This window comes from Copadichromis virginalis, linkage group LG1, assembly GCF_057382275.1.
Source record: "Copadichromis virginalis isolate Kocher_CV1m ecotype Utaka linkage group LG1, C_Virginalis_male_GT1.1, whole genome shotgun sequence".
NCBI classification, from domain to species: domain Eukaryota; kingdom Metazoa; phylum Chordata; class Actinopteri; order Cichliformes; family Cichlidae; genus Copadichromis; species Copadichromis virginalis.
The window spans coordinates 15,018,570-15,042,469 of NC_140618.1; the positions used below are offsets into that span (position 1 = coordinate 15,018,570).

Here is a 23,900-nt window from a genome sequence, read left to right on the forward strand (position 1 = left end):
CCTACTTTTGCAACCATATTACATGTGCTCTAATCATGGCCATTACTCTTCCGTATTCACACCAGTTTATTTTATTCTTTGTAATTTTAATTGCTTATTCCTTCCTTCCTTCCTTTTTTCCTTCTTAATATTAAGAATAATTTTGCCACATACATCTCCTTTCTGGTGATGCCTTTATATACTTTACAAAACATCTCCTGTTATGTGTCACTTATTCTCGCCTGCTACTTTTCTCTAGTCAACAACAGTATTGTTCTCTCATTCACTAAACTCTTCACTCCAAACTCATAATATCTCTTGTTATTTCTCTTTCTCTCATTTTGTTTTTTATGTCATTCTCACTGTCTTTATTCTTTATGTCTCTGTCTTTATTCCCCCCCCCCCCCCCACCCCATTGACAGTTTCACTGGCTGTGGAATGAGGTGTGTTATCAGTGAGTGGCATGTCAGTCAGTCACAGGGCAACATAGCCCAGAGGAGAGATGCAGGGGGAATAGAGCCTGGTGAAGTAGGATGTGTGGGGGCTGTGGCAGGAAGTCAGGGATTAGAGGAGGTAGAAAGAAGAGGATGAGGTATAAGAGGAGGAGACAGTGAAGCATAAGCTAAGCAACATGATTGGATTGTCCAAGAAACAAAAAGAAAAGCCAGGAGAGTATAATTCAAGTGAGCAGGGTGGAGAGATCAGGGTAAAAAGTAAAGATTTAAGGTATAAAGAATGATGAGAGCAAAAGAGTTGATGGGAGGGAAGTGTAAAATGTGGGAGAGGGGTAAGGTGGGATTCTGTGTGAGAAAGGTCAAACAGTAACAGTGCAGTGTATATAAACTAGTGTCTGTGAAAAACTTGCATTCAAACACCCATGTGCTCATGTGTACTATCACGCTCAGCTCTGCATAAAGCTTAGCATTCCTCTAGTTGTTAATAGAATAATCTGACAGCAGTAAAATAGATTTCTCTCTTAAAATACTTTCTTTTTTGAATCATCATACTTTTTATGCTATGCCCTACCTTTGACCCTAAGCATCTTAGGGCATCAAATACATGTTAGCATCAAATACATGTTCTTTTTTATAATAACAAATATATATATAAGCTATGGTAAGGAAGGGCTGCTGACCTGAAAGATAGGATAATGGTGAAGCTGGAAACCTAGACTCTCTGTAGCCGATTACCAAGACTATGTGAAGTACCCTCTGAAGGTCTACTAAAAGATGTGAATGCAGCAATACTTAAAATCCCTACTGTGACCATCCCCCAAACCAACCAGCTGATCTATACACAGCAGCAGTCCTCACAGAGATGTTTGGCTGTAAGATGAACAGCCACAAGGAGCAGTGTCCTACATGGAGAAGGAGACTAGAGGCTAAGGTAGCACAGAGGGAAATTAGCCAACTATCGGAGCTACAGAAAGGTGCGATGAAGAAGGTGCCTAAGAAGTACAGTAAGCTGCCCATATCTGAGGCCTTGGAAACTGCCAAGGAAAGACTCACAGCCTTAGCCAGCCAATTGAAAAGGTATACCAAAGAGATAGAAAGCAGGAGAATAAACTAGCTGTACTTTGCTGAACCATCTAGGGTGTACTCTCAGTGGCAGGGGAACAACATGAGAACAGCCCCACCAAGGCTGGAGATGGAGTAATACTAGAAGAGCATCTGGAAAAATGATGCAACCCATAACTGCAATGCTCAGTGCTAGCTAGTGGAGCTAGGAGCAGACCACAGCAACCTCCTTGAACATGGCCCAGTATCCATCACAGTGGCAAACATCCAAGAAAGGGTCCCAGGTATAGATAATTGGACAGCACCAGGCCCAACAGGATTCACACCTATTGGCTGAAGAAACTGACTGCACTCCATGAGCATCTGGCAGCACAAATGAACCAGCTGCTAATCAACGAGAGACACCCAGAATGGCTAACTGACAGCCAGACAGTCCTGATCCGCAAGGATCCCCAGAAGGGAGTGGGCCCATCCAACTACTGGCCAGTAACCTGCCTCATACCACATGGAAGCTCCTGTCAGGCATCATAGCGGCTAAGATGAACAGGCACATGGGTCAATACACGAGTAGGGCAAGTAACTGGAATTGGCAAGAATAACAGAGGGGCAAAATACCAGCTACTGGTAGACAGAGCAGTCGCTCGAGATTGCAAGAGCACCACCAACCTGTTCACTGTCTGGATTGACTATAAGAAATCCTATGACTTAATGCCCCTCACGTGGATGGAATGCCTAGAACTATACAAGATCAACAGGACCCTAATAACTTTCATCAAAAACTCAATAGGGATGTGACAAACAACACTAGAGGCCAACTTCAAGCGAATTGTACCATCAAGTGCAGGATCTACCAAGAAGATGCTCTGTCTCCACTGCTCTTCTGTACAGGCCTGAATCCCTTCAGTGAGAGCATTTGCAAGACTACGGATACCTACTACAGAATGGAGCATTTGTCAACCACCTCCTCTATATGGGTGCCATCAAGCAGTATGCCAGAAGTGAACGAGACATGGATTCATTCATCCACACAACTAGGGTATATAGCAATGACATCAGAATGTCATTTGGACTGGAGAAGTATAATTGGATGGTAACAAAGAGAGGGAAGGCCGTCAGAACTGAGGGGAATGAACTACCAGAAGGGAACATTGCAGATATCAAGGATAGCTACAAATACCTGAAAATCCCACAGGTAAATAGGAATGATGAAGAAGCCACTAGTGAATCCACAACCACCAAATACCTGCAGAGGGTCAGGCATGTCCTGAAGAGTCAGCTGAATGGGAAGAACAAGATCTACCCCCTGATCAGGTATCCTGCTGAATACAGAAGGAGATAGAAGCCACCAACATCAAGACAATAAAGCTCCTGACCATGCATGGAGGGTATAGCCCCAAATCCAGCACCCTGAGACTGTATGCTAAGCAACAGGTCGGAGGTTGAGTATTAGTGAGTGTCAGAACCACTGTCCAGGATGAGACAACGAATATCCATGATTACATCAGGAAGATGGCCACAACTGACCATGTGCTTAGTGGATACCTGAGGCAGACGAACCCCGAGAAAGAAGAAGAGCAAGGAGAAGAACCCTCGTGGAAGGATAGGCCCCTTTACGGTTTGTACCACCGGCAGATAGAAGAAGTGTCTGACATTCAGAAATCCTACCAGTAGCTGGACAAAGCTGGACTGAAAGACAGCACAGAGGCACTAATCATGGCAGCACAGATACAAGCTCTCGGCACAAGATTGTTAGAGGCTGGGGTCTGTCCCACCAGGCAAAATCCCAGGTGCAGGCTGTGTAAAGATGCACCTGAGGCAATCCAGCACATAACAGTAGGGTACAAGATAGTAGCAGGCAAAGCATACATGGAACGCCATAACCAAGTGGCCGGAACATCTGTGCCAAGTAGTGATAGATATAGCTATACTGATGGATAGCAACATGAGGAAGAATAAACAGGGGAAGCTTGAAAAATACCAAGGCCTGAGAGAAGAACTTGAGAACATGTGGAGGGTGAAGGCAATAGTGGTCCCAGTGGTAATTGGAGCACTTGGTGCAGTGACCCCCAAGCTAGACGAGAGGCTCTAGCAGATCCTAGGACAACATCTGAGATCTCTGTCCAAAAGAGTACAGTCCTAGGAGGGTATAATAGATTTCAAAATTCTGCCGTTTTGCTCATGGTTTCTGTATCATGATGAGCTAAACCTTTAATCTGTGACAGCTGTCTATTTGTAACACCATTTTGAGTATGGTAGACCATACTCAAAATAGTAGACCTTCTAAGCTACAGCCATGGGGTGGCAGAGCAGGTCAGCCACTAATCAGAAGGTCGGTGGTTCGATCCCAGGCTGCCTCCTGGCTGCATGCCAAATATCCTTGGGCAAGATACTAACCCCATGTTTGCCTACTGGTGGTGGTCAGAGGGCCCGATGGCGCCAGTGTCCGGCAACCTCGCCTCTGTCAGTGTGCCCCAGGGCAGCTGTGGCTACAGTGTGTGAATGTGTGTGTGAATGGGTGAATGACTGAATGTAGTGTAAAGCACTTTGGGGTCCTTAGGGACTAGAAAAGCGCTATACAAATGCAGGCCATTTATATAATCATCTAAAAATGTAAAGTTTATATAAAATTAAGGAAATTTGTCTTTCGTTTATTATTTTTGTTTAACAATGCTTCTTGGCAATAAATCCTATACCATTTGAAAGCCTGTTTATTTTCCCCCTAAATGGTGTCACATTTGTAAGGAAAATACATTTGTGGGTTGACCAGCAGAGCTGAGCGTGTGGGTTGCACCGATGAAAACTACCAATGCCAAACATCTTATTTTGTTGTTGGCTTCTGGTACCCCAAGTGATGAAAATCAGTTGCCTTATTAGTGCTGTTCAGCAATGAATCCATATTGTGCCTATGACAGTTGGATCGTAGGATCAAAGTGTGGAGAAGACCCTGATTGCTCCACTGATAGGGTACCAAGCTTGGTGGAGGCAATGTGGTGGTGTTGGACAGAATCTACCTCACTGGAAAAACAGGCGTTGTCATCATTGGAGGCATTGGAGATATCAAGATGAAATTCTTCAATCAGTGACAGTCCCATATCTCCAAAGTCTTGACCTCAACCCTAGTGAGCACTTGTGGGGTCAGCTTGGGTGTGCTGTTTGTGCCAGAGTGATGGTTCTTCTACATGCTGCTGAGGCCCCCGTATGTTAAATTTCCGATATGTCTTTTTCCTCTGAGACATCTAGTCATCCAATCCAGTGACACCAAAATAGCAGAATAGGCTGTTTGGCATTGGCAGAGAAGAGTTGACAAGTTGTTGTTTTTTTTTACTCAACTCTGTTGCTCATTGTACACATGCATTTTCCTTACATATGTGGCACCACTTATGGGAAAAATAAACAGGCTTTCAAGTGGTAAAATATTTATTTCCAAGAAGCATTAATGACAAATACAGCACCAAGAGAATGACAAATACAGCATTAAATATGGAATATGTGCAGTGTATATATTTCAAAGGGACATGTTTCAATACATTGCTGATAATTTTACATTAAAACAGGGGTTTTAAACTTTTTTTATCATGCCTCCCACCTGCACCCCCTGCAGAAATTGAACCATACCAGAAAAGAAAGAAAGAAATAGCAGGTTAAACAGGTAATATCACTTGAATGCATGTGGATGTGATGTAATGAATATTTTACAGCTGACTTTTTAAAAAACTTTTTTTGCTGATCCTTATGTTTGGTATTGGTTGCAGGTATTATATTGATATAAAATGAGAATTATTTACAATGGGTAATGTTTTTATATGACCAGAATAGCAACTTTGAGATGTTTTTTACTAGTACTTTCTTAACTGCCTTTACTTTTGTGGCCCACAGCTGCGAATTCAGCTTAGGAGAAACACTGCTGTCCACACTGTGTACTGACCCATGGCTTGGCAGGAGTGTGAAAATCGAGACGAGCTTTAGTCAAAATGCCAGTATACAGATCACTAAAAGCTTTCCACTCAGGGTGTTTCTGGGCTTTTAGAAAGGCTTAGGTGGTACTGTTGCCAGTGGGGTGAGTTTTGCGCCATGAAAGGGCGCTTAAAACTCCCAAAGAGGGCAAAAAATAAATATCACAGTTAAAAAAAACTATTTAATAAATCAAGGCAATCAGTTTTACCACTGCAGTGAAAATGGGGATAATACAATGTAAAATAAGAATAAATAAAGAAAATGTGCTGTTTCTGTTTTATTATAGTTTAATTTTCATCTAACATCAACTGTGGCATTTTGATCAATGTAGCAGAAGAAGCAGTTTTCACACTGAAGGTATACAGGCCAAAAACTAATGATGCTTCTGCAGCTATAAGTAGTTGCATGGACCACAGTTGGTGCAGAGTTTGAGTTTTAATATTCAGTTTAGTTTAGGACTGAAACTTGCTGAAATCATATATCTTTACAGTTTCAGCTTTGATCTTAATGTGGCAGTTTGAGTTTGCAGGATAGGGAAATAAAACCCATAGTTATCTTTTCAACCAGTCTTTGTAACCATTTTACAATTAATAATTGTTATAGTCGAAAAATTGGTTAGTCGCTTTGTTGAATAAATTGTTATACAGTATAACCCTGGGACATTCAGTTACAGTATGATGCCAAATCAGGTAATTGCTATTCTTGTAAATACATAATTAACTAAAAATAGTAGCTGCTACTTGTGGATTACACTGTATAAATGGATATGCAAGTAGTGGCAATACCTTATGGTGCTTGTCCTCTGTGTAATAGAAAGAGAACAGGTAGAGTTTCAAATGCATCTTTCTTCTGGACACAGTCCAAATGAGACTAGTTATCAACACAAGAATTCAAGAAGTCCTTTTTCTGTTTACCCATATGCTGAAAGAACTCTGAAGTTACACTGGCTAAAAGAGACGAAGAAAGGTGGAGGAAAGGATGAGGTAAAAATACAGATGGGCAGGGAAAAGGAAAACTGGAGAAAAAGTGTTTGTGAAAGCTAACAAAGGGGAGTTGGCTGTGTTTCAAAAGGGCGCATGGCGGCTAAGGAGGATGAAGTGCTTCAGGATTCATTTACATCAGGCCTGACAACTGCCTCACATCATCCCAAGAGCAACACAGCTCTGGCTTAGAGATTCCTAAAGAGGGCCCTTCTTCTAGCTTCCTCTCTTACAGCCACGCTCAGACTTTTCTTTCTCTTCCCCCTGTCTCTTTTTCCCTCTTTTCTTTTTTTCCACTCCCTTACTCTCCTGCGCTCTCTCTTGTGCTCTCATGCGTTTGCCAGTCTTCAATCAGCTATCATGAAAGTGTCTGTCTGGGTGTCTTAACTATCCTCTGAGAGGCAGACACTTGTCTGGGCCTGCCTTCATCCCCTAAAGGCGTTTTTTGACTTGGACTTATTTCTCTCCTCACACCTTTTCAACTTCCCTAAAGAGCTGACAACAAGTGAGAACGACGGGGCAAGATAAACATGAGGGGAAGAGACAGGAAGGGAGATGAGAGGAGGAAGTCATCAAGTGAGAGGGACGAGAAAGTAAAAATGGTTTTGGAAAAAGGGTAGAAAATGGAGAAAATGAAAATGAGGTGAGGAGACTGAAAAACTGAAAAAAAGGTGAAGGAATCAAATGACCTCATGAAGAGGAGAAAGGACAAAGCAAGGAGGACCAGAGTGGAAGAGACGAGAAAGATGAAACAGGAGAAGGAGGGCTCTAGTAAGACAGAGACTGTCACGTCTATCAGTGGTCCCACAGTGTGTTTCCCAAACACAGGATTTGGAGATTGCAGTAAAGGGAGAAAGTGGGACAGGACACATTAAAGTTTTTTTGGTGAGCGGAAGAGGGGTGGGTGGGTGTGTGTGTGAGGCGGGGATGGGGGAGTGATGTCCCTTTTTTGGAAGTATCTTTCTTTTGGCCTGGGTTTGATGTGAAAGCGAACTGGTCCTGCTTTGACGGTGTTGTCTGCTGTGCAGTTTTTAATATTCATGCAGCAGATCAGGAAAGGAGAGGGGAAAGGAGTGGAGAGGAGATTTTTGGTCAAACAGAAAGCTAATTTGCAGCTGAGGCAGTTTAGCCTGAGGCACTTTCTGCTACTGGGGAAATGAGCTGGAAGATTAGCCGTATGTATAATTCACACACACGTAGTCACACACACACGCGCATAGATATGCACTGATGGTGTTTGCACACACTTTTGCACAAAGATGAACAGGCGAACACAGAGCAGCTGCCGCTTTCTAAGATGCTGTGTTACAGTAGTAACCTGCTGCTATGTCTGTACAGCTGCATGTGCCCTTCTGGCCACTCCCTGCAATAAAACTTTTAATGTGATCACTTTTGCACTGTCCTATATATAAAGCTTGGTGTAAAATATACATAGACATTATTTTAAAACATCGGTCAGTTTTCGTTTCTCAATCAAATCCTCAAGCTACTACTAGGTGTTTTTCATTTTTTTTAAATATAACTCAGTTATCCGAGTCAGCGTAGTGTACTAGTCACAGTTTTGTGACACTTTTGACATTTTTGTGACCCTACCCTAGTTAATATACACCAGGGGGCTCAGATTTGCAGTTTTGTCATCTTCTACAACAAATGAAATTTAAAAAAACAAACACAACACTACATTTTCAGAAACATTTGTGGCTTTTTTTCTTGTTTGTTTGTTTTTTTGTTATTTGTACTACTTGAACACTAAAGTAGCCCCAAATGAGATGGCAGTGCCAGCAGTGGCCCACAGCTTATTTAGGTTTGAAACCCCTCATACACACAGTTCACTGCACAGAGCTGTAAACATACAAGGTAAATATAAAGAATGATTTCATTCTGCTCATCAAGGATATATGTATCTCCCTTTGATGGAAATTGCAGATCCATGACAGACATGCAAATCTTTTCCTGGATGGCCTCAAAGAGGATGGAACACCATTTGACACACAACAACTGACCACCAGGCTTTCTGATGTCAGTGAGGATGGTGCCATGTGGGTGGGACTCAGCTCTAAGGGTAAATATGACTGTTTTTTGTTTTTTTAAGTATTTTGATTTGGGTTGTTTTTTTTAATACATTTTCATGAAATGCATTTGATAAATTTCTTTACTTCAGCACCACATTACAGCCAGATGTTTTAGATGCTTTACTTCCTCTGTTGTGTTGTTTTAAATGTCTATGATGTCCAAACTGTAAAAACACTGCTTTAAGAATAAAGAATAAGCTTCACCTTTATTATCTGAGCCAGTACCACCATCTGGTTTTTTTTTCAGTCCAAGAAGAGAAAAATTACTTCTTAGTTTATCATGTCAGTATATCTTAATATGGCGTCAATGACTGCTTCACCTTTATTTTCCTCCGAGCCTTTATCCTGCTTCAACTACACATCTGTGATTGATTTGTAGTGCCTCCGAGCTGTCTAACAGTCAATAGCAGAGAAATTGAGAGAAAAATGATATCCGTTCATCTCCAGGGTGATAAACGAGTGTTTTTCTTCTCGTTTATCAGTCATTGATCCGTAGTTCACAGCAGGTAGCAGCTGATCAGCTGAAGATCACAACAGAGAGGATGATCAATGCAAGTGATTGGCTTGAGGGAGTGAGAGAGAATCAGAGATGTTGTGCGTGTGGTAGACGGAGAGGGAGAAGGGTTGTTGAACCCAGAGGCTGTGTCTAGAATTCTTATCAGTGGATTGATTATGTAAATACTGATCAGATGTATTGATTAACAGCTATGTCTGTTTTTGGATGGGAAAGTACTAACCGAAAACTGTAAGTACAGCGAAAAGATCTTTAAAGGCCAACTACCAACTCAAATGTTGTTAAGGAAGTGTGATCACTTGTCAAGAAAGTCCTAAATCAGCTGTTAATAATACATTATTAATAACTTTAAGGAGCTAACTTGGTGCAGAGGTGTGAATAATATGTGTCCATATGGTACTGAAAATCTTTATCATAAATCCGTGTAATCCCTAAGATTTTCATGAAACCAAACCAAGGTTTTCCTCACTGTTCAGGGTCAGCATTTTTCATTCAGCGCATTTACATTGGCTAATTACCTTGTTTTTATAAGCTAAGGTTTTTATAATAACAATGAATCTTACTACTCTCTTTATCAAGAATTTTGGGTCGGGTTAACTAACTAACAAGTATCATTATGTTTACATAATGTTGATATCAATATGTATTTTAAGTATTAGTTCTAACAAGTTTCAGTCCTAAATCTGGTTCTAATGTAAACATATTAAAAAAGGTTTTGTTTTGGGTTTTTTTAAATATTTTATTTTTTGCTTTTAAATTAAACACAGCATGCTTATACAGATTCAACTGAGGACAATTACTATATTTAGCATTTGTGAACTTATAAGCATGAAAAAAGGAAAAAGAAGGAGAAAAAAAGAAGAAGAAAAAATTATAACAATATTAACTAACTAAAGAGTAAAATAAAATAAGAAAACTCACGCGGAGTGTGAGGCATGAATTATGATCAGTTAATTTTTAAAAATTCTAGAAATGGCTGCCAAATCGTACAAAAACTTGCCAGTTTCCCCTTTCGACCAATTTGTATCTGTTCCACCCTAGCCACAGACACCATCACATTAATCCACCTTTTAAAACACTGTAAAAGAATACGTTTCTTTGCAGCCAGCATACCCATTGTAATTATCTGTTTTTGTGAAAAGGAAAAAGATTCGATTGATGCAAATGATCCAAGTATAGCCAGTCTACCATCGAGTGGCACTTTTTTCCTAAATTGGTTTGAAAACCACGTAAAAATCTGGCTCCAAAAAGCTTTCAAGACAGGGCAATGCCAAAATAAATGTGCAAGGGAACCTTCACCGATATTACATCTGTCACATAAGGGGGATACAGAATTATAGATCCGTTAAGTTTAAGTTTAGAAAAGTGTAATCTGTGAATGACTTTAAACTGGATTAGTTTATATCTGGTGTTTATTGAGCCTTTCTGAATATTGGACAAACAATTTGACCATTGGTCCTCAGACAGAGGAACACCGAGGTCTTCAGTCCGTGTATTCTTAATTCGATCAGAATCAACTGGGATTGTAAAGCACTTTAAAATCAGCTTTCCGAATTATATCAAAGTAAGTATGACTTAGTGGCTTCAGTGAAAAGTCTGAAAAGTTTTGTTGCACAAAATTCATTATTTGAAGAAAACGAAAAAAATGTGATTGAGGTAACTGAAACTTTTGTTGAAGTTGAAGAAAAGACATAAATTTGTCATCTATATAAGTCCTCAATGCATTTCAATCCCTTTTCTCCCCATTCTAAAAACACCCTATCCACTTTACCTGGTTTAAACAAGTAGTTATGTATTATTGGCATTCTTACTGAAAAGTCAGGTAGTTTAAGAGATTTTCTAATTTGACTTAATATCTTTAAGGAGTGTTTAACAACAAAATTACGACTGATCGAATTATTAGAAGAACCCGTGTTAGAAAACAATAAGACCGGTAATGAGGCTTCAGATACTTTTGCTGCCTCTACCTGGAGCCAGATCGGAAGCTTATCATAACAATAATCAGTAGGCAAACCCCACTGCCAGTGCAATAGAGCTCTTGAATTTGCTGCCCAGTAATAATGTCTAAACACAGGAAGACCCAACCCCCCACTGGAAGTATTTTTTTTGATATCGTCTTTGAGCTTGTCCAGCATTTCCAAAAAATTCAATTTATAGAGGAGTTTGGGATTTTTAGAGATCTTAAGGCCAAGATAGGTAAAAGATGTAGTCACTAATTTGAATGGGAGTGAGCTGAGAAACTTTGGGCATAGATTATCTGTTATTGGCATAAATTCAGATTTGTCCCAATTGATCATATATCCTGATAATTTCCCAAAGTGTTTAATGCAATTTAAAAGATTAGGGAATGAAATTTCTGGTTCGGAAAGGCAGATCAGTAAATCATCTGCATGCATATTAACAAGACTTTCAACATTCCCAAATTTAACTCCCTGTATACCAGGGTGGTTTCTTATGTTAATGGCAAGGGGCTCCAGAGCTATATCAAAAAGAAGCGGTGAGAGGGGATCCCCCTGTCTCACTCCGCGTTGTAATTGAAAGGGGGAGGATTTATCTGCGTTAGTGAGAATGCAGGACACCGGACACAGATAAATCATTTTAATCCAATCCCTAAAATATTCCCCAAAACCAAATTGTTTTAGAGTCTCAAATATATAAATGGCCTGGTAAATGGCCTGTATTTATATAGCGCTTTACTAGTCCCTAAGGACCCCAAAGCGCTTTACACATCCAGTCATCCACCCACACATTCACACACTGGTGATGGCAAGCTACATTGTAGCCACAGCCACCCTGGGGCGCACTGACAGAGGCGAGGCTGCCGGACACTGGCGCCACCGGGCCCTCTGACCACCACCAGTAGGCAAACATGGGTGAAGTGTCTTGCCCAAGGACACAACGACCGAGACTGTCCAAGCCGGGGCTCGAACCGGCAACCTTCTGATTACAAGGCAAACTCCTAACTCTTGAGCCACGATTGCCCATATAAGACCATTCAATCTGATCAAACGCTTTTTGGGCATCCAGAGAAAGTACTGCTGTTTTAGCCTCTTTTCCATAACCTGAGTAAATTGTATTTAATAATAAACAGACATTATTGAATGACCATCTACCAGGAATAAATCCTGTTTGATTAGGATGTATAATTGTTGAAATATGTTTGCTCAATCTTGTAGCTAAGACTTTGGTTATGATATTAAAAACTTGCTTGGTTGCTGCTTTCTTCTGTGTGCATATATTGGAAAAAGGAATGGTGGCAAACTGCTGTAAGCTGGTTAAGGAATGTTTGCTGTGTTTGGTATCCTGGGACTTGTAGTATTTAACATTGGCTGGTATTGCTGCAGCCAGGACTGTCACTGTTATTTAACCAGTAAGAAATTATGGACTCAGAAACGTAGTAAATATGATAATTGATGCTTTAATCTACTCTATTAAAAGACAGAGAGGAAAAACACATACCTGTTATGGCCTGTTATTAAACTGCCATCAGTTGTTATACCATAAAAACAAAGAATAAGAAGAGAAATGGCTGTAAGTAAGTTAAACACACAGAAAGAAGAGAGAGACACACAGAGAAGAGAGAATTAAGGCTTATACCTTGCATCATCCCAGTAACAATAGGAAGAGTGCTTTTCAGAGGAAGGCATAATCCCATTTCCACATGCTAAAGAAATCCTCAGCCAAAGCCTAAAGCTGCACAACCACACACTGATCTAACACACTTACATCCCATAACACTTCCTCACTTTCCTTCCGTTTTACATGCACATGCACCCTCCCAAAGCACACACACTCAAACACACAATACTGTGGTTGGGCCAAACACACCAAAGCCTCTCTGAGCAGCAAATACAAATACACATACACACATACACAAGCATTTGCACACAGACACTTTCACAGGCAAAGCTAGACATGGCAGGGGTTCTGTCGATGTTTAGAGACGTTATCCATCTTCTAAGAGTTATTGTCGAACCAGACAAAAGTTGGTTGGATACTAAAAGACTCCAGCCTTCTTTTTTGGACAGATTTCATCTTCTTATGTTCTGTCCAACATTGTCACATATGTATGGTTATGTATGGAGAAGATGATGTGTTTGAACTTTACTGTGCTTATGTGTTTGATTTCTTTGTCTTTGGTGTTCAGTCCAGTATGTCCATGTGTGTTTGATGTATTCCAGCATATCTATGCTTGTTAAAGACACTTTGAAGCTTGAGAGGCTGTGTCCACAATTTTTTAACTCTTTGCATGAGATAAAATGTTTTTTGTTTGTTTTGCCGATATTTCTGATAGAATGTATTAAATATAGTAATATCTGAGCTTTAAATTGGCAGTGAATTTAGTTCCAGTCTCACTGTTGATAAGATTTCTTCCTTCAACTTGAGCCATATGCAGGAGATAAGCAGTGAAGTTCTGCTCAGTAATAGTGCTATCTGCAGCCAGCCTGTGATGGTCTTTTCTGCTAATCTGTGTCATTGGCAGCTAAAATCATGTCTTTCTTTGCTGTAGACAGTAGAGAAAACTCCTTTGTTGCTTCTGCTGAATCTCTCTGTGTGAAACTAAACTTCAGATCACTGTGTTCCTGTGTTTGTACTTTTCAATATGAGCCATAGTTTACTGTTTGCTGACTTCTTTCTGTTTACTTAAACCATTAAGTTAACTTTTCCTCCTGTTGCTGCTTCAAAATGAAAGCTTTCTGGTTGCAAACCAGTATCCGTCGCTATGTTTGTGGAGCGTTACTAGCGTTGCACATGTGATCTACCTGATTTGGACATGGTCTCTTCCTGTTTCATGAGTAGATCAGCTTTAAATAAGCTGGGAGGAACAGTACTAACAGTTGTACTCACATTAAAAGTACTCACATCTCCTAGTCTAAGTGACTGGGAACTTAAATTTTTTTTGTTTTCTCTATTTATGAACATTTATTGTTTAAAAGTACTATTTTTTTAATTTAATTTAATTAATTTGTCATTTACAACTTTATGGCCTTACAAATATCCAGTTTTTTATAGTTCAGAAAATAATTCAAGGTGCAATATGCAACATTTATTTCCAAACATCCTCGTAATACCACGTTGTGTCTCCAGAGGTTATGGTGAGTCACTCCAGCAGTCAGTCTGGACTCTGATGAAAAAAAAAGTAGCAATACAAAGTAAACAAGTTTTTCTTTTTTGATGCAGTCTATGATTTTGACCATAATAAACTACTGAGCAGTAGAACTGAAAGGTGAGACAGCTGACTAGCAATTGCTTGTTTTATGTACTCCTCGATCTGCCACCACAATCACTACAGCTACCTGCAGCAATTGTGTATCATACATTTTATTATAAAATTTATATTTTATATATAATTGCCACTTGGTTTTATATTGCACTGATTTAAGTACCTTTAAAATCAGTTGTAAAATAAAACACGCATATCACAGCAGAAGAGCTGCTGCATTGTAGCAATTAATGGTTATCTTAATATATTAAACTAAAGGGAATTATTGTAAAAAGCCTGGATACATGCTCTTAAGGTTTCCACAGCAGGTTCATACAAAGAGTGTCCAGTTTAGAGTAAACAATCATTAACCAATTAAAGCCATGCTTTAGCTTTAGCTGCTCTCTAGTGGAGACACGTAAAGACTGGCAGATGTAGTTCGGCTTGTACTGTGAACGTGGCCATTATAAGCAGCTGTGGGCAGCCTCACTTAGCTGGTATCAAGAACCTGATAAGATAATCTACTAAATACTGTGAAATCCTCTCACTCAGTGCCTTCGGTGCAAACCCATTAACACCTTCTTTATGTCATTTCCTACTCCCCTTTCATCTCTCCAGGGTCTAATCAGTTCATTGGACGAATGCAGGACTTTAGATTCTATCCTACCACTTTGACTAACAGGTGAGTTGGACAGAAGGAAGCTGAGAGACAGGTAATGACTGGCTAGTGGGAAAGGAGGGAGGAGTCATAAAATGACCACTGAAAATTAGTTTTTAGGAAAAGAGCTATTAAATTATAGCACATACGAAAAGCATTCAATGTCTGTTTAGAGACTGAATAAAGAAAAAAGATTTAGAAATCGTGAGAAATACACAAATACTGAACAGATTAACATAACAAGGAAGTAGAAGTATCATAAAGTGTTAAAGTGAAATAAGGAGGGGGCTTATCATTGCATCTTAAAATCCATACTGCTTCCAGAGGATTTTCCTGAGACTTCAATACAAAGCAATTAGTCTTTTGGTTACCAGTGATGTACTCCACACAGGGAGCAGCTGACAAGATTAGAGATGCACTAAACAAAAGGCTGAAGTTTCAAATTATGGCTTTGATTAACCAGTTTAAGCTAAATGTTTAGTCGAAAGGACATTAACAGGTGCTTTGAGATTTTTTCTTAAAATGGAAATCCATCAGATTTTTGTTTTACAGCGTTAAGTATATATATAAAGTAGTTATATAGTTTAATTTAACACAATTTAATAAAGAATGCTGTTAACTTATATTTTGGTTTCAATTTTGGTTGTTTTCTTCTTTTTTCATATCCCCAGTTTAGTCTGCATGCAATGACATTCTGTGTTCAGAATTTAGGTTTAATGTATAGTTTCTTCCTTTACCAGGGAAATAGTAGAGCTGTATTCAGGAGTCCTCCCTGAGCTCCATGTCCAGTCTGAGTGTCGATGTCCTCCCACTCACCCAAGGGTGCACCCTCTAATTGAGAGGTACAGTATCACAGTTTTTATTTACTCTGTACATTTTTTCAAAACTGAATATTATAGCTGGAGTTACTTTGTAATACCAAAACTAATAATAAATTAGTTTTCCTCTATTTAAAACACTAGTTTTATATTATGCTACCGTTAACAGATATTGTATCCCCAATGCGGTTGAGGACACCACCAATGACAGAGTCTTAAGACTGAACCTTAATGCCCATCCACTAAGTTATATCAACGATCAGGACATGGGTACCACATGGGTATCTAAGATCATGACTGCACAGGAACTGGATGAAGGAGTCACTATTACAGTAGATTTGGCTAATGGACAGTACCAGGTAATGCACCTCATTTCAGCCATGAGCCCACTATGTTTTGAGAAACATCCAATTTAAATATTGTAATTTATTTGTAATTTTGGCTTCATTTGGCAAACATGAGACTGTTTTTGAGAGTTTCCCTTATTTTTCCCGTGTTACTGTACTTTTGCAGCAACTATGACAAAGACTGTACAGACATCTGCCTGCACAGAATCTATAGGCCTGGTACCAAATGTTTTTCTTTTGTAGTTTAAGACCAGACCTGCTGTCTGGCTACACTGAAAGGCTAATTCATTCAATAATTTTCATCAGGCACAGCAAAAGTATTGGATAGGTGCATCAGGTTTACTGTAAACTTATTTTTACTTTGAGATTTAGTGCTTGCTATGGATAGTCTAAGTAATGTGATGACCTTATAAGAAATCATTTTATTTGAACAGTCAACTAAATGCCATTGTTGTCTAGTATAAATTTGAAAAGCTGCAATTCAAACACCACAATATGTATCTGCACTTGCACCTGTGTGTGTGCAGTGGACAGTTCTGTCTAAGCTCTTCAATGCCACACACACAGAGGGGCAGAGAGGGAGAAAGAGAGGAAGACTGCTAGATTTTGGCTCTGTTGACGCTGGGGTTGTCAAAAGACTAATTCCTCTTCTCTCTGAACTGTGTATGTGAGTGTGGGCAGGATTTTGGGAGCTGTCCTGATGTGGTCGCCCAACTCAAGTCCCTAGATAAAAGCCACTCTCTGAGGTTTCAAGTATTTATGTTAGTAAGTGGGGTGGGTGTGGGGATTGTGCCGTAGTGGTGGCTTAGTCCACTCCCTACTGTGTAACCCAGTGTCCCAACCCACTCTGTAGTTCTAGATAACACTTAAAGAGAGACACACCTACTGTACACACAGGCACACACATGGTTTGTATGTGATAAGAGACTACTTCTGGGTGTCTTTTTGAAAAGGTGGAAGTGATGGCTGTCTATTTTCTGCTAAAGTCCTTAATTATAATTTAGATTGTTCATATTGGAAACTCAATAACGACTTTGAACAAAATTGCATTGTTTTAATCTGAACACAGATACAGATTATATTCTTATGTGAGCATGAGTTGTTGAGTTCCATGTTGCATCAGCAAACTGGCATTTTCCTGTGGTGTATTGGGGTAGCTTTGATATCTTAGTGTCTGATGGTATGCCCCAGTGGGAGGAGAAGAACAGTAGAGGGAGTAGAATGAATGACTTTACCTTGTCATGCTGCTTTTTTTTGAGGTTTGCTAACTACTTGCTCAGATGTATTTGTATTTAGCTGAATTTCCCTTTCAGTGCGCAAATTACAAAAAATGTAATTATTAACATTTGTTAAACACGATGCAACAGAGCACCTGACTAATGTCTTTTAGTGTTTCATTTGTTATCTGTGAAAATGCAGAAAATTAGTTATACCTTTTAATATAGCACGGTGCAAGATGACAGAATTTTTGTGGCAAAAACTGAGGCTTCACCGTGGTAAGCTTTGCTAAATGCTTTCAACTGTATTAGAGTCTACAAGTGAACTGGTGTTCCAAGTCGTATTCTGTTCACGTCAACTCTTACGCCTCTCTCCTTCAGGTATTTTATGTTATTGTTCAGTTTAGTGGCTTCATGCCTGAGTCAGTTGTGATCCAGAGAAGAAAGGCTGACCTCACAGACACTGAGAATAACACCAACACAGAGCAGTCATGGCTGGACTGGCAGTATATGGCCAGAAACTGCAATGTGTTTGAAATGGAGAACAATGGGCCTTTACTAAGACCGGACTCAGTCAACTGTTTGCAGCTGTCCAGGTAGGTTGGATGAAAAGTTCATATTGTTTACTATAAGGAGAGCTTTTTACAGGAAAGCTCAATATCTATTTTTAGATGTTGATAACTGAAGTGAAATTAATTGTACTGCCCACTCCTCATAAAACCCTTTGAAAACCTTCTGAACCATCATAACTGTGTCCCTTCACAGAGGTAAAGGGACACAGGACACCAGGAGGCAGAATAAAAGTCCAAAAATGTAAATCTGTAATTCAAAAGCAGGATCTGATCATATCCAAGAGATCAGTCAACATAGAAAATAATCCATAGGGGCAGGCAAAAAGCAGTCAATTAAACAGTCTAAAAGGTCATATACAAGGAGAACCCAACAAATGAAGTGAAAAACAAAACATTGACAAAAAGTGCAAGACACTGTAGCAAATCAGAAGTGTAACATAGGAGATATATATATACAGGGCCGTGTGACTGGCTAATTGAAAACAGGTGTGAAGGACAACACAGGTGAGACTAATGTGGGCCTGGCATATAGTCATAAAGGAAGGAAAATTAACAAATACAGGAAGTAAAACTGACAATTTCAAAATTAAACAGGAAGTGATGCAATAGAAACCCAACATCATGAATAGGCTCAACAGCATTATAAGTGCTTACATATTTTTTTCAAGGACTGACCACGTAGTAGTGTTGGTCCATGAAGAATGAAAGAGCGTAGACACATATTTACTGGGTTACATCACATTTAGTTCCATTTCTTTTATTATGAGCTTGATAAATACAGCCGATAACTTGTTGAATAATACACATGTAGTAAATTTAAATCCATGCATTCAAAATAAACTAGGCCATTCCTGTTTTGGGGCATTTTTCCTAGTGCACAGGAAATTGCTGGCTGGGCTAGATTAGTATATTAAGAAATACAAACACATATAAAAATACATTTTTGTATACATGTCTCACACGCTGTCAGTTGGCAGTGGATGTACAACTGGAGTTGGAACATAGTCTAACATACACCATCGGACTAAATCTTGGCATAGCTTCTCGCATCTGGGGCTTATTTGGCATTAGACAGAACAAGCATGAATAGATCACATGTGGCCATTACTTGTTTTTTTACTTGACTTGGCAAATTATATCACATACAACCTTTAGAGTTATTTGTATTACAAAGTTTGGCATGAGATCAGTTTAAATATGTATATAACTGTTGTTTAATCTAGTATGCTTTTATCATGCTAGATTGAATTAATCTTACAAAACATCTGAGTCCATTGGAGTGTTTGGCTGGATACATTTAGACATGCCTTAGTCAGTTTAGATAATCCTTAAATCGTGTCATTACGAACAGGTAAACAATTATTTTTCTTGATGAGACACCAAAAAAACAAAAGGCAAGTGAGAGGTGGCACAAAATGATTTTGGTAGAAACTCTGATGTGAAGTTTTTTATTAGGCATTAATGAATTGTGTTGTCATTTTGGCAATTCCTTTGTAAAGGCCTAGATTTCTTTCATACTTGTATATTTACATATCAGTAATATGCAGTTTTCTGGGTTATTCATTATCTCATTAGTAACAACTGAAATATTGCTACTAATCTACAAGGATCTCAAATACTGTAGATTGTTTAATACTAGAATTTTATGACAGTATTTTCTTGCAGCCTTCTTGTTTATTGCTATGAACAAACCTTGTCATGTTGCTGGCAACACAACTTAAAACACTGACATTCAAAGATGAAGAGCTTTTGCCCAATGCTTCTCCATATAGTGTTTACAGAAAGATTTGTAGACTTTAAAATGTAGAAGTAACTGTTCTCCAGAAGGCAGCTTTAGGATTGTACTCTATTACTTGGGCCTCAGACCAAATTTGGTGTTTGTGTTCTGTAGTTTCCTGGTAGATGTAATCAATCAATCAATCAATGATTTGTTAGTGCAGCTTTGTTTGTTAGTGATATAGATCTAAACAGTGCTTTACAGCTACTCACAAATATAAATTTTGATTATGTGATTGTGTTTTTATTTTAAAAAAAATCTAATATTTTCTTGGGTTTTTTTTTCTAATTTTGTGTAATGTTTATGTGCATCAGTGACGTGCCCTTCTCAGGAGGTAACATCACATTCAGCCTGCTGACCCCTCAGCCACCCCTGAGGCCAGGTTACAATGACTTCTACAACACACCTATCCTACAGGAGATGGTACAAGCTGCCCAGGTCAGAATACATATGAGTGGACAATACTACACCAGAGCAGTTGGAGTGAACCAGCGACATAGATCCATTGGCATCAGTGAAATCACCATCAGTGGCAGGTGAAAATTTATAAATACTTATGCAGGCAGGCTAATGGAGATCAAGTAATTATATGGATTTGTAAATCATTGGTAGAGCATAGAAACTAAATGACTGGTAAATGTGACATTTGTATGATATTTCTGGTAAGCTGGCATCACACTGAATTTAGAAGTCCTAGCATGTTTTTTTGCAAATTCACAAATTAATATAGAGGACTACTATAAGTGGCATACTTCTAATTGTGATCCTGTTACATCCCAAATTTTACATACTTACGTGGCATAATTGGTTGAAAGAACTATTTAACTATCTTCCCAGTGTTTCTTTGTAAAAGTGAGTGAGAGCTTATATTATGACAAACACAGACCGCTGAGTTTCAGCAGAGCTTTCTGAGAGTAATTGTGAACACATCTCTTCATTAGACTGACAGAGTGACTGTTTTTCATGACTGTGGTAATTATAGGATTATGCAGGAGGCAATCATCTCTAACTCTTTCTCCCCCTCCCCCTCCCTCTAAGCTCTTTTAATTAGTAGCTTGTTACAGTGAAGTAGGAGAAACAGAGATTTAGCTGAAATCTCATCTGTGCATTCTTTATCTCTTCCTGTCTCTCACATCTTTCATTCTTCTTCCATCTCTCCACTGTCGTCATTCTTTATAGAGCAAGTAAATAAGTATGTTGAGAGGAATCATTTTAGCATGCGTGTTTTGTGAATGTTGGCTTTTTTAAGCCCTGTATGTTAGACTTCTCTTAGATTATTGTATTGCATTACATTGTAGCACAGACATAACAATCCTATATTACAATACATCTAAATACAGAAACATTATCACCATGGTGACAGTTTAGAAACCCCAATATTTTTCTGTTCTCTGTTGTAGAAATAAAAGAAATATCTCTTATCTTATATTTTTGCAACATACTGGCTATTATTATATACCTGCACTAGTTACTTTATAGTATGTTATGCCATTTGAAGGATATTGTTTCTAGTGTATTTATTTAATTTAAATATTTTGTATCATTAGAAGAGCAAAAAAAAATTTGAACCAAAAATTTTCAGCAAGTGTTGCAGAACAGAACATAAAAAACATTTCAGTAAGATGTGCCTGTTGCCCACAGTTTTACATGTGCATTGCAGACATACGCATTTCATTAAAATCATACATATCAAACTCATTTGCACTGGAAATTAATTTAGCCTCTCAGGATCCAAGTGTAAAGTACATGTAGTATTCCTTCTTAGATACAGTGACAACAAGTAAGCCATAGTGAATAAGTAGTTGTCCTTTGTCAAGCCTCCTTGATGCTCTACTAAGTCACTTCCATCTGCTAAAACCAAAGAGTATTTCCAGTAGTCAGAACACATCAGACATGGACTATGTCCTGTTTTGTGTTAAAATCGAGGAAATGCAACTTTGGGTAGTGCATGGACCTGATTCTTCTGTCTTTGGAGTTCATCTGTGAAAGTGGTTTAGGAGTCCCGCTTAAAGCTTCTTGAGTTTTAGCTTGCTCATCTTCCAGCATTAGTTGTAGTTTTTCCTCTCAGCTGTAAAAGGGTTATGGGCTGTTGTCCTCCTCCCAGCCAGGTGAGCAATACAATAACTCAAGAACAAGGCAACATTGGCTTTTGAAATTGATACCGTAGGTTCTTCTACTAAAAGTCTTGGACGAAGTTCTAATCTTGAGGTCACGGTCAGAGATCAAATTTTCTAAAAATTTTATCGATGCAATAACTCAAGAAGGAAGTCATCAAGGATTTTCAAGTTGATATCACAGGTGCATCTACTACAAATCTCAGATGGGTTTGAATTCCAGTGACGCTGACCTCTGACCTTGACCTCAAGTTTTCTAAAAATCTTGTGAATGAATCGATGTAGGATTTTCAAACTGATACCATAGGTGCTTCGACCAAAAGTCTTGGATGAGTTCAAATCCCAGTGACCTTGACTTCAAGGTTAAGATGAATACTGAAAATCTTGTGAATGTGATAACTTATGACTAAATTGGTGTAGGATTTTCAGATTTATTAGGAGGGTGAGGGGTAGTACTGGTGGCCATCAGTTTCTTTTTTTCTGCTGTTTTTGAAACAAGACAATTGGCTTTTAAAATGTGAAATGGTAGGCTTCAGGCTGAAGTTTGTTTATTTGTATGCCAACAAAGAAAATTGGATAGGTTACATGGCTGTTTGGTCAAAATGTGGCCCAACTGCAATCCTACTTTGGAAGTTCTCATCAGTTCAGGCTTCATTTGCTTAAAAAAACTGTTTAAATATATTTATTAAGCTTGATATTTTTGGTAAGTTTTTTTTAGTATATATTTTAATTTATTTTCTTTTTTATTTTCTTTTAAGACAGATCTCCAAAGCAATGAAGCTAAAAAGTGTGTTCTACCACAAATCAAAAATAGTGTATAAAAAGGCTTGGTCAGGGGGAAATGATAGAGATACTTTTAGATATATTTCTTATTTGATTAATAAAGTCACCTTTTAACAGAAAGTGGCATTAAGAGAACAAGAGGTGAAAGGATACACAGAGAGAAGAATGAAAGAGAGAAAGCAACTGAATATCTGAATGAATAATTAAATGACTGTCGTGTGCACACGTGTGCGCATGTGTCTGCTACCTGTTATATTGCTTTAATGATTCTCAGGATGGCATTTATAAATGTTGAATGGAAACTTCCCAGTAGCACTAAGGAGCTCTTGACTGAAGCATTCGGGGAGGGAGAGCTTTTCTCATGATGTTTCTTTGCTTTTTCTTGTCACATTTCATAAGGGAATTAAAAATTTTCATCATCAAAGTTTTAAAACACAGTTTCAGTTTGTTTATTTTCAATGTTTCTCTCTGTCTTTGGGAAGGTGTGAGTGTCACGGCCATGCAGATCATTGTGATACCAGTGTGACACTATACAGATGCCTGTGTTTGCCAGAGAGCCACACAAAGGGGAACAATGTAAGTAACAAACAAACTCTTATATGACAAATCACAACTACTCTTTTAGTAGTATCTTGTGGGTAGTGCTTTATAAATAGTGTATTGTGAAGTCATTAGAATTTCATGTTGACAAGTCCTACATATTTTGGCTCAACATTTGTGGATGGGTTTGATTTCACAATAATTAATATCTACATTTGATCCAGGCACACAGCACATATCATGTTTAAACTTAAAAACAGATACACACATACAAACACACACACTCATCACAGAGGAATCCCCTGGGGGAAAACCTCCTCGTGGTCCTAATTAAGCACTTTCCTTCTTAATGACAAAGAACTTCTTTAATAAATTATACAAAGATGTACGTAAGCACGCACACACACACACACACACACACACGCGCGCGCGCCTACCGTAGCACAAGTATTTATTTGAACACTTTTCTTTCCATCTTGATTATATTTATTCTAATGGTTTTTAAGAGGTTTGGAGGGACTGTTGAGCTTTTTCATCTTTCTCAGAAAATTGTTGAGTAAGCCATCTTGTTTTTGGAATCATGCAAAACCAGGCAGCAACGGTCAGCAGTCAGTGCTTAACAACTCATGATTTTCATGACAGAAAATTAGACCAAAAGTGGATAACAAGTAGAAAAGGAACAGATGAGATCCAAATGTTAGTATGCATGCCTGAAATGAAATCCAGCTTGTTTAAATGCTGACCACAATGCTAATAGTGATGATTGATAAAACTCATTTGATATTTAAGTTAATTTAGAAACGTTTTCATTTCATCACCATATGTAATGGAGAATTGCCTTTATCAATAATTATA

The 23,900-nt window shown here is 38.6% G+C and overlaps 1 protein-coding gene across 1 annotated transcript in view; it reads left to right on the forward strand.

Annotated features, from left to right (window-relative positions):
- Nucleotides 1–23,900, forward strand: part of ush2a (Usher syndrome 2A (autosomal recessive, mild)) — a 220,544-nt gene that overhangs the window by 21,748 nt on the left and 174,896 nt on the right. Inside the window, exons 6-12 of the mRNA XM_085452171.1 lie at nt 8,357–8,492; nt 14,838–14,901; nt 15,618–15,719; nt 15,865–16,054; nt 17,641–17,855; nt 19,923–20,144; nt 22,988–23,081. Coding sequence (XP_085308297.1) covers nt 8,357–8,492; nt 14,838–14,901; nt 15,618–15,719; nt 15,865–16,054; nt 17,641–17,855; nt 19,923–20,144; nt 22,988–23,081 — 1,023 coding nt within the window. The remainder of the gene's footprint in view (nt 1–8,356; nt 8,493–14,837; nt 14,902–15,617; nt 15,720–15,864; nt 16,055–17,640; nt 17,856–19,922; nt 20,145–22,987; nt 23,082–23,900) is intronic.